At 36.6% G+C, this 17,752-nt stretch overlaps 2 protein-coding genes across 4 annotated transcripts in view; one reads left to right on the top strand and one right to left on the bottom strand.

Moving 5' to 3' along the window:
* Window positions 1–10,098, top strand: part of LOC121727402 (putative fatty acyl-CoA reductase CG5065) — a 47,288-nt gene extending 37,190 nt beyond the window's left edge. For all 3 annotated transcript variants that reach the window (XM_042115237.1, XM_042115239.1, XM_042115238.1), the window contains 7 exons: window positions 3,260–3,343; window positions 4,666–4,774; window positions 6,240–6,316; window positions 6,915–7,077; window positions 8,416–8,566; window positions 9,305–9,411; window positions 9,935–10,098. In XM_042115237.1, the coding sequence (XP_041971171.1) occupies window positions 3,260–3,343; window positions 4,666–4,774; window positions 6,240–6,316; window positions 6,915–7,077; window positions 8,416–8,566; window positions 9,305–9,411; window positions 9,935–10,025 (782 nt within the window). In that variant the 3' untranslated portion in view covers window positions 10,026–10,098. The remainder of the gene's footprint in view (window positions 1–3,259; window positions 3,344–4,665; window positions 4,775–6,239; window positions 6,317–6,914; window positions 7,078–8,415; window positions 8,567–9,304; window positions 9,412–9,934) is intronic.
* Window positions 10,099–11,733: 1,635 nt separating this feature from the next.
* LOC121727407 (peroxisomal biogenesis factor 19) lies at window positions 11,734–17,540 on the bottom strand. Its single transcript, XM_042115246.1, has 8 exons — window positions 17,383–17,540; window positions 16,800–16,961; window positions 14,549–14,599; window positions 14,251–14,339; window positions 13,930–14,058; window positions 13,345–13,496; window positions 12,626–12,746; window positions 11,734–11,916 (listed from the first exon to the last, which is right to left on the bottom strand). The coding sequence occupies exons 1-8, from the start codon at window positions 17,444–17,446 to the stop codon at window positions 11,806–11,808; spliced, it is 879 nt and encodes a 292-aa protein (XP_041971180.1). The 5' UTR covers window positions 17,447–17,540; the 3' UTR covers window positions 11,734–11,805.
* Between the last annotated feature and the right edge of the window lie 212 nt (window positions 17,541–17,752).

The following is a 17,752-nucleotide window of genomic DNA, read 5'->3' as shown; positions in this document are numbered from 1 at the left end:
CGCAGCAAGCGAGCCTGCTGCACTGATATTCTGCGGGGGCCAATGAGTGGCTTCACAACACTAATAAACTAAACAATAAAACTTACAGAAAGAAAACAATTATTAATAATAATGACATGGAACTATATACATTTAAAGAAACAACTAAATAATCTTAAAAGATAGATCGACTAACCTTGTATGTGCTGTTGGCTTTTACATTTAAGAAGAGATAAAAAAAAAAACAGATTTGACACGACGAAAAAAAACAAAAAATATAAAAACTGTCCCAGGTCCCAGGAATCAATTCTTTTCTATGTGAAATATTTTCTAGATCGGTGTAGCATTTTAAGTGTAAAGAGGCGAATTTATAATAAATGCCTAAGTAGGTATAGCAATTGAAAATGCAACTGTAATTAACGAACATAAAATGAAATTAACTATTTAAGATGATTGGTGATGTGGTAAAAGCAATGTGGTAATAGAACCTACTTCGGAAAAGTGAAAAACTATAATTTGACTGCGCAAATTAACTATTATAGCCTATGATAAAAGAGCCATTATTACGTTACATAGATTCAGATGTCATAATACACCTCTATAGGTACTAGACTAGCGACCCGTCCCGGCTTCGCGCGGGTGATCAATGAACATAATATTTTTCTAAATATATTTTTACCTTTAGGCTTTAATATTGTGGAACCTGTTCTTTAATATAATCCATACATTCATACTTAATATTATAAATGTGAAAGTGTGTATGTCTCTTCACGCCCGAACCGCTGAACCGATTTTACTGAAATTTGGTATGGTGATACTTTGAGTCCCGGGAAAGGACATAAGATACTTTTTATCCCGAGAAAATGTACGGTTCCCGCACGATAGACGGATTTTGACGCAACGGAGTTGCGGGCGTCATTTAGTATCAACAGTTTTCGCAGCGCATGCGACGAAACACGTTTTAGGGCACGTTTTACACCTTGTATTACATAAGTTACATTTTAGTCAGGATTTTTTCTAGCAATATTTCATTCAGCCTATGTTATTCAGGGTGAATGTAGCTTTCCAATAATTATGGTGCAAAAAGTTTTGAAATCGGCATAAGTAGTTTTTGAGTATATATTCATTACAAACGTACAAAAATACAAATCTTTCCTCTATGTAATAGTGGTGTAGATGTAGAAAACCCATTTAAGGCGTTAAAGTGGAACAAACGTACATAGATAGCCTTTCCTTTTGGCTTCGGCGTAGCGGAATAAAATATCCCTACAAAAGAGTTCAACGCAAGCGCACCTCTAAACCCAAATGTATCCCATGTGTAATAATAATAAATATGGATATCTGAATATAACACTTATTTTTTAATAAAGTATAATAAGGTGCCAGGGTCAGCTGTCAACAGTTTGCGGCTCCCGGACTCGTTTTACAACAATTTCTCTGAAATTAGCCCAAAATGTTACGCCATTATTGTTAATCAGAGCATGTTGCAACCTCAAACTTGATTATAAAAGTAATGCCAACGCTGATTTTCAAAAACAAAATAGTATTCTAGATTAATATTATATTAGCAACCAAAAAAAATTACTAACTTCCAATTTTAGAGGTCGGTAAATAGGCGCTTATTAAAATTAAACTGTAATGACTAATTATTTTCATGTTAGGAAAGCCTTGGCCGCGGCCCATCTTAAGAGCGGCCAACCCGTCCATCTTTCCATACAAACGCTCTTACGTGATTATGGCCTTGTAAAGGATCTTTCTTTGAAACATAATATGAACTAACTAATAGGTATCTTCTGCACTATATCTAGGTTTATAAAAAACGCGAACTCTCGAAAAACAAATTCAGTATAAGCCTCAAAAAATCTGCTTTATGCACAAATTTTATCTGAAATCTAGGCGTTTATAATGTAATTATTAATTGTACCAGTTAAGGAAATATTTGATTATAAACCTTGCAAATGTAATGGAGATTCTAAATATGAATCATTTTTTTACAAACTTGTACGTCCTATTACCTAATAAACACGTAGGTATTTCGTGAAACAAGTTTTATGACATTTCCGCACACTATTTATCGTTAATAGGTACCTACTACTAATTACTAATTATTATTAATAATTACTAATAAAAAGTAATAAATAATAATTACTAATTAATAATAAATACTATTAACCGATGAAACAACAAGCTTTTTGATCACGCCCGCGTTAACGATAGTGGGACTGGGAAGGGGCCTCTTAATGCAATTTTCTACAGGAACAGCAGCCAGAGCTTGAATTTATTCCTAGATCCATTCTTTATGGCACAGACACGTGTGTTTGTGCTATTGTTAGCGTCAAAAAGATCGTTTTGACGCTAACAATGGCACATTTTGAGCGTTTTGATCGTATTTACGCTAAATGGAACGCGGGGGCCGGGGCAAGTCATAATTATCATGTGTAACTTTTATGTCGGAATATTAAAAATTCCCAATGTTTGGAGGAAGCAAGGAATCTTTTTTTCATAGTAAAACTAACTCGGCGATGATTCCGCGCCGTCCTTTTTCACCTGGCATATGAAAGACGGACGTGAGTGTGAAGAGAGAAGAACGATGTTTGATTTTTTGGGTTAGTAGGCCTCATGATTGGTTCCAATCATTAATCTAAGGCTGAGACTTCAAAACTCGTAATTCGTAGTTATCTATAAGAAGTCAGCAGTCAACCTCTTCGGGACCATATTATACAGGGTGTAAAAAACTAAGTGATAATACCTTAGGGTGTGCACAGCTGTCCATTCAAACTCAAAAATTTATTCAGAATAATTTTTTGCAAATATTCTCTGAACGTCGGGTCTACACTGGTGCCTACCACGATTGTAGAGAGTTCACTGTGAAAGTAGCAGCGCTGAAAGATGAATTATTATTTTTTCACTTCTGTATGGGAAACTCATGACGCTGGCGCGCTTTCAGCGCTGTCACTTTCACAGTGGACTCTCTACAAGGAACACGTACACACCCTAAAGTATTATTAGTTAGTTACACCCTGTATACCTCGGTGCAATGATATTGTGGGATTAATGCGTGGTGGCCAAAGGAGGATCTTCCGACCGGGCGAGGTGTTATGCTCGGTCAGGCCGGAGCCCACGTGATACATCTCAGCTGTCGTATAGATACTGACGCGCTCAGAAAACTTCGATAGCGCGATGCAGGAATGCAGGAATGTTAGGCGAATTGTGGGTACCGCCACAATATTATATTATTATTTTGGTGCCTTATGAGTAAAGTTCCTGATGTTAATTTCAGTAACGGCGGCGTACAAGGAGCCGTTGCCGGGCTGGATAGACAACCTCAACGGACCCACGGGGCTGATGGTGGGCGCTGGTAAAGGTAAGAATTTACTTTTTTTTATAAATTAAGGGCGCAAACGAGCAAACGGGTCACCTGATGAAAAGCAACACCGTCGCCCATGGACACTCGCAAGTCGCAACATTCGAAAAGCTGCAGGTGCGTTGCCGGCCTTTTAAGAGGGAATAAGCTCTTTTCTTGAAGCTGTTTGCAGGTCGTATTGGTCCGGAAATTTTACCTACTAAACTAAACGTTTGGGGAAATTCCGTAGAGGAAATGTCAATGCCGCAGAGGGCTGGACCAAACAGCATTTAACAATTGAAACAAGTTCTAAGATAAGTTGTATGACGATTAATGTATCATTATTTATTTAACGAATTTTGAAAAAGTTAGAAACAAATGTAAGTTCTAATTCTGTTTAAAAAATAAATAAGTATACCTAAGATAGACACGTATTTGCAGGTGTTTCTTTCGGCAACCTTTTAGCTTTACGTGATTTATGAGAGGTCCGGTATAATATCATATTAACTATGTGTCATTATGAGGTATAGGGACTATTATAATAGGTAGGGTGACGCAAGATACAAGAAACTAGACTCTTGCGAACAAAAAGCAATAGGCCAATAGGAAGCCATACTCGATCAACCATCAGCGCGACAGAAACAGGGAGTGGGAGTTCACGCGTTTTTTGTTTACAAACGAAAATCACGTGTCTCGTCGATCTAATTTCACGCAGTTAAAAACGTCCTTAGTGTAAGGTAATTATGACTACCCAATTTATGTCTTTTCTCGTATAATATGGTTGTCAGTGTTGTTTACTTTGTTGTGGTATAGTTGGACAAACGTTCAGTTAATTCATTTTTTTTGAGAAATTATTTTTTTCTAAGTCAGCCTTTGGGGTAAGACGGGGTATTGGGTTTTCTGAAATCATCCGAAGGTTTGGTAGGATGTCAGCTTTGTGGGCGTTGGGCTCACAATGGTTGTGCTGGTGTGGATGATGAAAACACCCAAGAAATTCATATTTGTATTTATTGTTATTGGATTAGCCTACCCCATCTTGCCCCATTTTCATTACCCCATCTTACCCCATGGTTGCAAGAGCAAGATGGTTTTTCGAAAGCTCCTATTAAATAATTTAATTTAAAAAAATGCTATAAGTTCTTCTCCCAAATACTATGCCAAATTGTAGTCAGATAAATAAGACATTGTGCCATAAATAAATAAGCATAATAAACGTAATGATTATATTGTATTTTTGGTATTTTCCTTAGATCAGACCCCATCATGCCCCCCCCCCCCCCCCCCCACCTTTCCCCTACTATAGTGATTGAATGTTGATGTTCTAACATAGTGTGTATGTCCAGGCGTGATCCGCACGATGCAGTGCAACCAGGACTACAACGTGGACGTGCTGCCCGTCGACATGACCATCAACGGCTGCATCCTGTTGGCGTACTTCAGGGCGCTAGACAAGTGAGTCCACTCTCCATTGTAACTTGAAATTAATCACACTGTAGAACCAACATCACAAGATGGTAGGTAGGTGTATAATTATAAGACAAGGATAAAATTGGCGCTTGATGCCAAAAGTTAGCATTTACAAAGTTACGTTGTACGAATAATAAAAACTAAGGAAAAGTAACTCCGTCAAAAAAATTGCTCCACAATACTTGTCAAAAAAGTGGACCTTAGGTACACATTTCAATACATTTGCAATATTTAGGTGGCCTTGAGCGGTACTAGGCATGACGTTACATGACAGTTCGAAAGGTACCAAATTTAAAACGGTAATAGATGGGAGTTACATTACCTTAGTTTTTATTATTCGTAGGTTACGTTACAAAATCTTAAAAAAGTTACTGTATAGAATATTGTAACTTACCTAATATTTTATGCGCAAGTATAAATACTGCGCAGGCGATTTTGCAGCGCTGTTTGGCGATTTTCAACTATAACACAAGCACCAAATATTTTATTGTCGGTTGTACCTACTACCTAGAAATAATCTAGATAAATACGAGGGAACGATTAACCTTAGTTCTTTGGTAATATCAAAAACTGTTATCAACCTTAAAATATCATTATCCTAAAGTGTTACTACAGTGTGTAACAAAAATAAGTGATAATACTTTAGGGTGTATACGTGTTCCTTGTAGAGAGTTCACTGTGAAAGTAGCAGCGCTGAAAGACGAAAATTTTTTTTTACTTTTGTATGGGCAAGGGCCCGAGCGTCACGAGTTTCTCCATACAAAAGTGAAAAAAATGGTCTTTCAGCGCTGCTACTTTCACAGTGAACTCTCTACAAGGAACACGTACACACCCTAAACTATTATCACTTATTTTTGTTACACCCTGTATAATTACTAGACTACATGATGATAATGGATGTACCACTGAGGAAATTGATTCCTAGGCAGTTGAGTGTTGACAGGCCAACGTCATTTGGTCGATTCATGTCAATTCAATGTTAATTGTGATCTGTACTGTGTACTGTCCCCCATCTGCCTATCAGTACTATCAGAGAATCAACTTCTCTGATAGTACTATCAAAGAAGCCGATGCATAGGTAGATGGCGGACCTAAGTAATTTGGTCGCGTTATGTCAAACCCAGCCGACAGGCGACAGATCTGCACGACTAGCATTAAATTGACATACTTAATGCGACCAATTGAAATAGGTCTGTCAACTACCTATCAATCAATTTCTTTGATGATACTATCAGAGAACTTGATTCCTATGCAAATCGGGGACCTAAGTAGTTTGATTGCGTTACGTCAAACCCAGCTGACAGATCACAATTAACATTGAATTGACATATTCGACCAAATAACGTTGGTCTGTCAATTGCATGGGAATCAACTTCCTCGATGGTACATAGTGAGTACCTACATACCTAATACCTAGTTTCGTATAAGTCAATTATTCGTCTGTTTTCAGATCCAAAGAAGTGCGGGTGTGCAATCTGACTCAGTCCGGAGTGAACCCCATCACGTGGGGCGAGGCGCTGGAGTTGGGTGAGTTCCTTTTCAGATCTGACTTGATGATACCGACTTGGTAATGCACTAAATGTGGGTACCAACATCTCCCTGGGCATCATAAAAACACAAAAAAGTAACACAAGCTAAGATATAATACTTTAGGGTGTGTACACATACCTACACACCTGTGTTACCCTTATGTATAGAGTTCACTGTGAAAGTAGCAGCGCTGAAGAGCAAATTTTTTTTGCGATTTGTAAGGGCAAGTTGTTTTTCATACAAAGGTAAAAAAGTTAACTCCATTTTTTTAAATAAGGGGGCAAACGAGCAAACGGGTCACCTGATGATAAGCAACTACCGTCACCCATGGACACTCGCGACATCAGAAGAGCTGCAAGTGCGTTGCCGGCCTTTTAAGAGGGAATAGGGTAATAGGGTAATAAAGTCTTTGAATTGAATTTTTGAATTTGAAAATTGAAAACAAATGTTTTATTAAGCTTCGGTGTTGAATAAAAATTTAATCGTTAATACTGCCTAAGATACCTAGTATTAAAGATAACCTAAAGCCCTCTCTTTAACGTAGACACAGGCACGTACTTACGTTTTCTATGTTACATTACCTGCTTATCTTCAGGTCGTTACCACGTGAAAGACTATCCGTTCTCGATCTGCCTGTGGTACCCCAACGGCGGGCTGAAGAGCAACCGCGTGCACCACGAGCTCGCCCTGTTCTTCACGCACCTGGTGCCGGCCTACCTGATAGACTTCCTCGCGATACTGATGGGGAGGAAGCCTTTGTAAGTACATGAAAAAACTGGCTACTTCCACCTCACGACGTTCAATAATGTCTCTTTTTACTCATGGACGTACCGAGGGGGGGCAGGATATGGATCCCCCCCTGGATCATGTTGACGTCCCTACTAAGTATATTATCTAGTACTTTTATCTATAAAAATTAAAAATTAAGAAACCGAATTCTTGCCATTTGTTTGCAATACAATATTTTTACAAATAAAATTATTAATTTTTTATTCTTTATAAACACCTAGCTTATAAAAAATCTGATTTGCCCCCCACTGGCCCAGAACGTGGGTAATTTGCCCCCCCTGGCCTAGAATCTGGGTAATTTGTCCCCCCCTGGCCTAGAACCTGGGTACGCCCATGTTTTTACTGAACGTCTCTTTATATCGAATCTTTAGGGATTTAAGATGCTGGAATGGTTGACCTGCGTCCTGATCCATTCATATAGGTAAAAGCGTTAAAGCGCGATTAAAAACGAGATACCTCAGGCTTATCTGAAGCAAATAATATTTTTGTTAGTATAGAATTTTCCCTTCTTTAAAACCCCTAAAGATTCTAGTTCTCCATAAAATGCACACAGAAATCTAGTTCTCGAATATGCTGCCGTTTTATTCAGCGTTGTGCACAATTTTTGACTGCACGCAGTTATTGGCAGTTATAATGAAATCTAATCAAATTTTTTTATTAAAAATAGGTATAAAAACATAATATCCGTTTTGAACGTCGGGACTATGGTGTCTACCGGTTCGGAAATTAATCCGGCGAGAAGAACCGGCGTAAGAAACTCGCACGGGGCCACATTTTACCAAAAAGGTTGATCTTTAAAAAAAATTTAGATATAATTTTATTGTATTGTTAAATAATCTATATTTTTACATGGTAATAGAAGCAGCTTTACGAAGGAGACTTCCTATTCCCATGACGTGCTATCATGAAGAAAAATCATTTACTAGACGCGACGGTCAAAAGTCCTATTCTACTTATCTATCAAGTCAAACAACCCCAAAGTATTAACATAGAGAAATAGCTCTACCATGAGTTTAAAGCTATAGTATTTTTCGATACTCGATACCGACTACGTAAATTTTTAGTATGAAAATTTTACGTAGTCGGTATCGAGTATCGATAAATACTATAGCTTTAGGCCCAATTTCACCAACGTCTGTTAGTGTTAACAGCTTGTTAAAATATCATGTCTTCTCTTTCATTCGCATGAAAAACGAAACGTGATGCTAATTCGAGCATTAACTTTAACAGTCGTTGGTGAAATTGGGACTTAAACTCATGGTAGAGCTACAGATGGTATTAAACAGTTGTCCAACATTTCCCTACAGCATGGTGAAGATCCAGAAGCGTGTGTCATACGGCCTGGGCGTGCTGCAGTACTACACGACCAAGCAGTGGCACTTCAACAACGACTACTTCCGCTCCATGGGCAAGGCGCTCTCGGCACATGACAACGAGGTCTTCTTTACTGATATCAATGTGAGTGTCAGTGATGATATTTTAGTACGTTACATCAGAGACCAGATATTTATTACTCTATGGTTACATGCATATTTTTTATGAAATAAGGGGGCAAACGAGCAAACGGGTCACCTGATGGAAAGCAACTTTCGTCGCCCATGGACACACGTAGCATCAGAAGAGCTGCAGGTGCGTTGCCGGCCTTTTAAGAGGGAATAGGGTAATAGGGAAGGGTAGGGAAGGGAAAGCGAATAGGGTAGGGGATTGGGTCTCCGGTAAACTCACTCACTCGGCGAAACACAGCGCAAGCGCTGTTTCAGGCCGGTTTTCTGTGAGAACGTGATATTTCGCCGGTCGAGCCGGCCCATTCGTGCCGAAGCATGGCTCTCCCACGAGGCAAACGCATATGCGTGCGTAATATATATTTTTTGTGAGAGTAGGCCACTTTATGTCCGCCGCCCCATCTACGAAATCTGTGGGGTCTCTATGGACGCTGCCGCCCCTAGGCCGTGGCCTATAACGGCCTATTTATAAATCCGGGGCTGTCATGAAGACTTAAAACGAGGGGTAGGATAAGAAATGTTACTACTTACGTAACGTTTCAAAGTAAAGAGAGGTATTGAAAATGTTATGGTGCGTTACAGATGAAAAAAACTATGATAAACGTTTAAATACTTGAACACATAGCACGCATGAGCGAGCGTGACGAAGCCCGGACCCACGTATTAAGTGTTCATTAAAATGAATTGATTCCAGCTGTTAAACTGGAGCGACTACATCAAGGACTACATAAAAGGAGCGCGGGAGTTCTGCTGCAAGGAGGACCCCTCCACGCTGCCGCAGGCGCGACGCCTTCACAAACAGTTAGTATATTTTCATTCTAAAATTACTCACAAATCTGTATAAAAATTAAAAATGTTAAGTACATAATTTCTTCGATCGCGGATTCTTGGAAATCTATGGTTATCGCGGCCCGCTTGGGAGTTGATAGGTTAAAATGACCTCAAAAGAAAATATATTAAAGTGACGCCTATGGTATGTGCCATTGATGCATATGATCATAAATGAAAGGAAAAGCCGCAAGGTTTTACATCAATTTTTCATTTAATATAAAGAAACTCGCATTGTAAGTAGAGCCTATACAGATTTATTAAATACAAGAAATTGAAAAAAGCTCTGCTGTTCATAGCGTCAATGTTAATTTCTGGGTGAAAACAGTATGACATTAGCGGTCTCAGTCACACATGCATCAAATCGTGAGCATGCGAGTGAGACAAAACATACTCGGACTGGGAGCCACTCCATGAACATTTTACGGGATTTTGGATGCATCTAGTATTGTGTATTTTTGTGACTTTCAAAATAATTAGCTCTATATCTTTCCAGGCTATACTACCTGGACCTGTTCGTGAAGCTGCTGTTCCTGCTGCCGCTGGTCTACTGTCTCTACACGTATCTCGTTAAATTATTCCTTTAAGGTTAAGTATTTATTTAATTAAATTGTTACGTAGTTATGATAAGACTAAATAAATTTTTACTTTTGACAATAATTCGAACTTTTATTCCCCCTGTGAAACGACTCGAGTAAAGTAAAAGTCTATTTAATATTATAAACTCTTTATTAACTATTCACAATATGTATTCACATAAATAATTCAAAAGCATAAGTAACATCAGTTCATACTTCTATCACTACTATTTTGTTACAACAAAACAAAACAATAACATTCTTCGGCCGAGTCATTAAATACTAAAATAATATAATACAACATAACAAGTGTATCACTCATATACTATCATAGTATATTATAAAGTTGGCACTACTTTTTGCCATTAAAAATATTTAAGATTGCCATGTGAAATAAAAACAAATTTAGGTGCAAAACAAGTGTTCTAAAATATTATATTCGGCATTCTATTTCAAGATAGAAAATCACAATTTTATATGGTAAGAAATAATGTTTAATAGTTTTTGAAGAATAAACTACATGGCAAGCAATATTCTGATGCAAAAATGCTCCATTATAAAATGCTTTACTTTAAAATAAATAAAAATATTATGATATAACAGCAGATTTGTATACCAACCGTATTTATAATAATAATAATATTATGTAAAACAAAAATTTGGTGTCACATTTTCTTATTATTTAAATTACCCTAATTATTCCCAAAATAAAATTACTGTATCGAATCCGAAATATTTTGATAAAAAATTAACACAGTAAAGTAGTAGACACGAAAAAACTACTTTGTATAATTTTTATTTACCAGCGTAAATATTTTCTATTTTAATATATTGTTAGGCTGAATCTTATGCATCGAATTTTGTGTTGTGTGCAATTTAAATTTAACTACTTAAATAACCAAAATTATTTATATAAATTATAGGATGCAGTACACTTTGGGGCGATATATGGCTTGTAAATAGAAACGCCAAAATAAATGCCATTAAACTAGTTTGATACTTATCAAAACTGACCAGCCCTAGAAGACAAGTGGCAAGCGATTATCGTAAACGCTAAATAAATGTACTGCGGTTTGACATAAGTCATCACTTCGCTAGTGGATACTAATGTCAAATCCCATACATTTTGTGGCGTTGGCGTTAGCGTTTACGATAATCGCTTGCCGCTTGTCTAGGCCCTCTGTGCGGTGTAAGTAATTTTGATAATTTTGACCAGTATTCTTATTAAACTGTTTTATGCGACATAACGCCTCTAGTACACCGTCGCTGCGAAACAGCGGCGAACCGATTTGCTGTCTCACTCGCCACACGGAAATGCGTTATATGGCATCTCGCTCTATTCCTATTTCGCATATATTTCGCGTTTCGCAGCGTCAGTAACTAGAGGCGTAATGCAGTTACATTCTTTGTTGAATCCAGTCTATAACGTCATTGTAGTTTGTTTGACATTGCATTTGGATTAGGTAGCGGACTAGATGGAACAAGAAACGAATTTGCATTAATTGGGGTATCTCGTTATTCTTCTTCTTTTGGCGTATGCCTCCCAGTTTAGGAGTTGTCAGCGTCAGAGTGGAGATGCAAATGTTCAGTTAACAGTATACTGATTGTTGAGTAATGACTTGGCACGAGTGATGGTATATGCCACGTTATTACACCATTTTCACCAGTATGTTGTTTAATTTTGAGCAGTATGCCACTTATCAATTTCGGTTACATCATCAAATTCACCACAGCTGATCAATTTTGACGAGTATGATCGAGCACCAGATCACCTGTCGGTCGACTAGCACTACATGACACAGCACTGCGAGGCGTCCTGCCCCGGGGGCACCGCGAAGCCCTCCGGCGGCGCGGATATGTCGCCCACCAGCTCCGTCGGCGGCTGACCGAGGTCTTGCATCTGTCGAACAGTATTATTGAGTGTGATACAAGTTCGCTTAAACATCAAGTAACGAAAAATCAGAGGAAAGGGCTCCCACACATACCTGCGAATTCGCATTGCATCGCAAATATCTACAACAAATCTCATACTAAAAATTACATTACTATGCGATGCGAAGCGAATTCACAGTTTTGTGTGGGAGCCCGAAATGGAGAAAACCAAAGAAAACTATAATTTGGATGCGCTACTGGACCGATTTTTATCATATTTGGCTCTGATATGAATTAGATTACAAGGATAGGACACATGCTATTTTTTCGGGAAAATGTACGGTTCCCGCTTGATTCCTTACTAACGCGGGCGGAGCTGCACGGATCGTCCAGTACTTAATAAACTGTATTCATATAATTCTCGTAAAAAAAGAACAAAAAAACTTTAAAACTAAACTTAGATAAATTTTGGAGACGCAAAAACATACTGTATAGTATGTTTTAGACCAGGGGTACCCAATCTTTTTCAGCCTGCGGCGCAGTTGCACGCCACAATAGTTTGTCACGCCGCCCTGCCCTTTACATAATTAATATTTAAGAGGCCGGGTGCCATCAAAATTCTCATACATACGTAATACCAAAATCATTTTCTCATAGGAAAATATTTAACATGTTTGAGTTATTTTTCAGCTTAAAATAGTAATTCGAACGCTAAATAGCCATATCAAAACATTTACCTTTTGCATGAGATCCAGGACAACCTCGAATCTCTTTCTCTTGACATCCTCGGGGTCGGACTCCTGCTCCGGCTCGAGTTCCGCACAAACTTTCTGCATCAGACTTTGTTGCTTCTCAAATCTGAAAACAGAAAAATAAAAATTATATAACCTACCATAACTAATTGCGTATTACAGAAGTTCGAACGAAAACACATACAATTTCCATTCAATGTCAATCGTTTTTTTTCACTACGCGAATAAATTGCTATCGCGCTCCCACCAGGAAAAGTATTATAATTTATTAGATAATTAGAATTATTATATTCTGTGTATACGATTTAGCAACATAATCTACAATAATTTACAAAAATTATGTAGACTTCGTTTTCATATGTATAAGTACAAATAAAACAGTTGTTACAATACTAAGTGTATACTTTATGGTGTGTATGTGCCCCTTATATAGAGTTCACTGTGAAAGTACCAGTGTTGAAAGAACGAATTTTTTTTTATGATTTGTATGGGCAAGCGTGTCATGAATTTTTTCATACAAAGGTGAAAAAAAATGTTACTCTTTCAGCGTGAACAGTTTACAGCAAACTCTATAATATAGGGGAACCACACACACCCTAAAGTATTATCACTTAGTTTTGTTACATCCTGTGTAGCAGTTATTGATTAAAATGTTAAGTTCATGTCGATTATGATGTAACTACACCAGGGTAAGCTTGAATTACCTCTCATATTCCGCCTGGTCGATCTTGCCCTTGTTCTCTGCCAGCCAGGCCGGGTAGCGGTCAACCAGCTCCTTCATGGACGGATACAGCACCTCCTTGGACAGCAGGGATTGCATCATACCTTGCATGAAGGGCACGAACATGTTGCCATCCTGAAAACACATAAAATACAGTCTTAACATTCATATATTTTGTGAGTATAATATTCATGTTAAATTATATGAAAAATGAATTAAAAACTACAAAGTACGACCACCGACATTATGTATGTGTATAGCATTATACATATTAGTACATTTTGCACCTGGAAAAACTAGCTTTTTACAATATTTATAACAGTAACACATACACATATTTTATTTATATATATAATTTATCATTACTTTAAACTATTATCAGAGACAATTTTAATGATTAGTAAACTATAGTTAGTCAATGAAGATGTTGACAGGAAATGAGTGGATTTAATATGAAAACCTTCACGAAGTATATCCATAGGTAATTATTGAAAATAGTTTATGCCTACACTTACAGACAAAATGTAGGTATAAACTATTAAATTAAATATAATAATTAATAACTAACCTGCCCCTGTCCCTCCCCAATGTTGAAGTTATTGAACATGTTAGCGAGGTCCTGGTCTGAGAATGGTGTTTGTAAGTTTTCCGTATTCGTGTTAAGGTTTTGAAGGGTTTGTGATATAGCAGCTGACACCTAAAAACACATAAAAAAATTATATTCATAAATATAACACTCTCCTTCTAGAACAGTTAAGTAAGAAGCTAGCAACAAAATGTTTATATAAACTGTAAAAAAAGAATATTACTAGTACTACGTGATTGGTGATCTGTCACCTCCATCATAGGTATCACAGACACAATAGATTTTCAATTGTTATAAGTTTACCTCATCAATTTTTTCTTGAACACTAGGATCATCGGCAACTGCAGGGGCTTGGACGTCAGGTTGGGGTTTCAGAACTTGTGCCGCAGCCTCTGAAACAAAGAAGGACATTTTGGTACATAGCTGATTGATAATATCGGAATGTATTAGATAAATCTACCCATCAAAACATAATGTATATCATAATGTATGTACAACAAAACATAACAAAATTAAAATGTGAAATTAGCTCATTTTGTTTCAAATGGTAAGTTGTGAAACTATGGTAGTAGAGATTTTAGAAATTGTAATAGGTACCTACCTGCCATTTTGCTAAATGTTTGTGCAATTTGTTCTTGTGTTATTTGATCCTCTGGAAATAAAAAAATAATGATGTTAAAAATTATAAAAGCCCTCAAATTTTTTTGCTATAAGCAATATATTCAAATTTTGGATATTTGCATAATTAATCCTATATATACATGGTGCAGCCACTTTTTTGATATTCAAATATAATTATTACCTATCAAATTGTAGCTCCTGCCATAATAATTGGTGGGAGCTACAATTTGAATATTATAATTACTTTTACCCTGCAAACAATCAAATTTGTTTGACAAACACTTCAAACAAAGCTGTACACTATCAAATTGTTTGACAAACACGTAAAATTTGACAAACAATTTGATCGTTTACAGCAAGGGTGGTCAACCTTTCCGACACTTGGGCCAAAATTCAGAAGTAGAATTTTACCCCGGGCCGCACTATCAAATTTTATATATATGTTACGCTCAAAGACCGAAAACGCTCAGTGAGCGAAAAAATGGCTCACGACGCGTTGTGGTCATAGTGAAACGGCCACGACGCGTTCTGGTAATCACAGAAATACCACATAGCGAAATTCGTGTCGTGGCTGACGTGCTATTCGACCACAACGCGTTGTGGTAATCGAGAAAAGCCATGACGCGTTCTGAGCAATAATTTTCACCGTTTTTTCCACATTTCCCTCTATTTATTCGCTCCTATTAGTCGTAGCGTGATAAAATATAGCTTATAGCCTTTAAAAAATAAATGGACTATTTAACACTGAAAGCATTTTTCAAATCGGATTAGTAGTTCCTGAGATTAGCGCGTTCAAATAAGTCCTTTCAAATAATTTCCTCCCGTTTTTTCAACATTTTCCTCTCTTACTTCGCTTCTATTAGTTGTAGCGTGATAAAATATAGTCTGTAGGCTTTCTTAATAAATCGACTATCTAACACTGAAATAATTTTTCACATCGGACCAGTAGTTCCTGAGATTAGCGCGTTCAAATAAGCCCTTTCAAATAATTTCCTCCAATTTTTTCAACATTTTTCTCTTTTTCTTCGCTCCTATTAGTCTTAGCGTGATAAAATATAGCCTATAGCCTTCCTCGATAAATGGGCTATTCAACAGTAAAAGAATTTTTCAAATCGGACAAGTAGTTCCTGAGATTAGCGCGTTCAAACAAACAAACAAACTCTTATTATATTATATCTTATTATATCATAAAATTATAATATTAGTATAGATAATAACTATCATAAAGTTAATATACCTAGCGGAATAGAGAAACAAAGGCCTGAGCAAGAGAGATGAGAGATAAGTAACACTGCGTGGTAAAAAGAGACGTGTGATACATGACAGCAGTACTCTTTTTTTGACGTCCAGTCGGCACGTGGCGCACGATGACAATTCAATCTCATAGAAATAATGTTCAATCATGCTTGTGTAAGTGTGTATGTACACATATTTTTACACACAGATGAAACCAATTTCGGTTACGTTTGACAGCTCGAGATTGTTGCTCTATTCCACTAGGTATATAACTTTATGATTAGTATCTAAGATATACCTACATCACTACAAAAAACAGTTTCTTGTCAAAATAGCAATTAGTTGAGTAATTAGGTAGGGCCCCTAAGCAGTATTAGCCCAGGGCCCCACAAATTCAAGATTCAAATACTTGATAGTCAATTTGAATGGTGTTGTATTTTATTATAACTAGCTATTTGACCGAGCTTTGCTTCGTTTTCGATAAAACACGAATAAAATGACATTTTCTTAAAAATGATTCCTAGCTTTAATTTTAGATAGAGATTGATTTATCGCCCCCGAAACCCCCTATATATACTCAATTTCATGAAAATCGTTGGAGCTGATTCCGAGATTCCAATTATATATAATATACAAGAATTGCTCATTTAAAGATATAAGATACTAACCATGCTTGCAAAGGGAAACCCTAAAGAGACAAGCAGTATGTTGCAGTGCGAAATATCAGATGTACTAATCACAATTTTTATATTTGTAGATACCAAAAATTAAAACCATCCTGTCTTTTGAGAAACTTTTAAATGCAAATATAGAAGCTTCTCAAAAGACAGGACAGAAGTATTCTTCTCTATACTTTTTAAATCTTTATCATTATCTTCAAATAGAGCAATATTCTCCAGCTACTAAATAAGCAATGTCTAAAACAAGACCTCAATATTTTTTGGTCAGTTTGAAACTAATCCAAACACAAACTGTGAACCCTAATTATACCTCACCCGGCACTCCGCTGAAGCTCCCTAAGATTGAGGCCATGTTACTCTCGAACTGTGACGCCGCCTCCTTGATAAACTCCTCGCTCCATAGATTCTGCGAAACATTCTCACCACCCTCAACTTGCTTTTGTTCCTCAGGTTTTTTTGTCATATCTTGTAAGGCACCTTAAATAAAATTAAATATCTAAAATTATCCGAGCCCAACTTAAATGTTTAAAATACCTATTACATTACTTTTGTATCAATCATATAGACGTATATGGATGTACATATTAATATGATCAACAGCTTGAGATCTTCTAAGAATAATAATAAAACATTAATTTACCTTCTAGGATAATCGATATCAAAGGTCAACATTAATTTGCGACATAATATATGAACTAAAAGTTTTAAATTAAGCATGGATAAAATAGAAATAAATTATGACTTAAATGTATTCTTCTTGACTAGCTTCTTAAGTATTCAAAACCAATTGCAACATAGGTATGTTCTGTGCTATTTATAAATAAGTTCAAGAAAAACAAAGTTATTAACAATTCATGATCCTCAAAATGTTGTGTAATAAATAGGTTATAAAACTTACTGTCTAATAAGTCATCCAGCTCCGGATCCACGTCTTTTTTTGATTGATCCTTACTATCAGACATGTTTTTGTAATTATAAGACTAAATTAAATTACGTAAAATTAATCTCAAAAAAATAATTTATCAAGTTTGATTTTTGAAGGGAACTTTGCGAATTTGTGATCACGTAGTGATTATATTCTCTTTGTTTGTGATTGTGACATAAGATTAGTGTGACCAGCGTTGCCAGAATGTTACTTTTGTAACATTTTACGTTACTTTTGACCCTTGCATGTTACATTCATGTGACATGACTACAGATGTTACTTTTACGTTACTTTTGGTAATTGAAAAAAAAAAGATGTTTGAAACCAAAAATGCGTAAACGAA

Source organism: Aricia agestis, chromosome 5, assembly GCF_905147365.1.
Source record: "Aricia agestis chromosome 5, ilAriAges1.1, whole genome shotgun sequence".
Lineage (NCBI taxonomy): Eukaryota > Metazoa > Arthropoda > Insecta > Lepidoptera > Lycaenidae > Aricia > Aricia agestis.
This window is presented reverse-complemented; position numbering and strand designations above follow the sequence as displayed.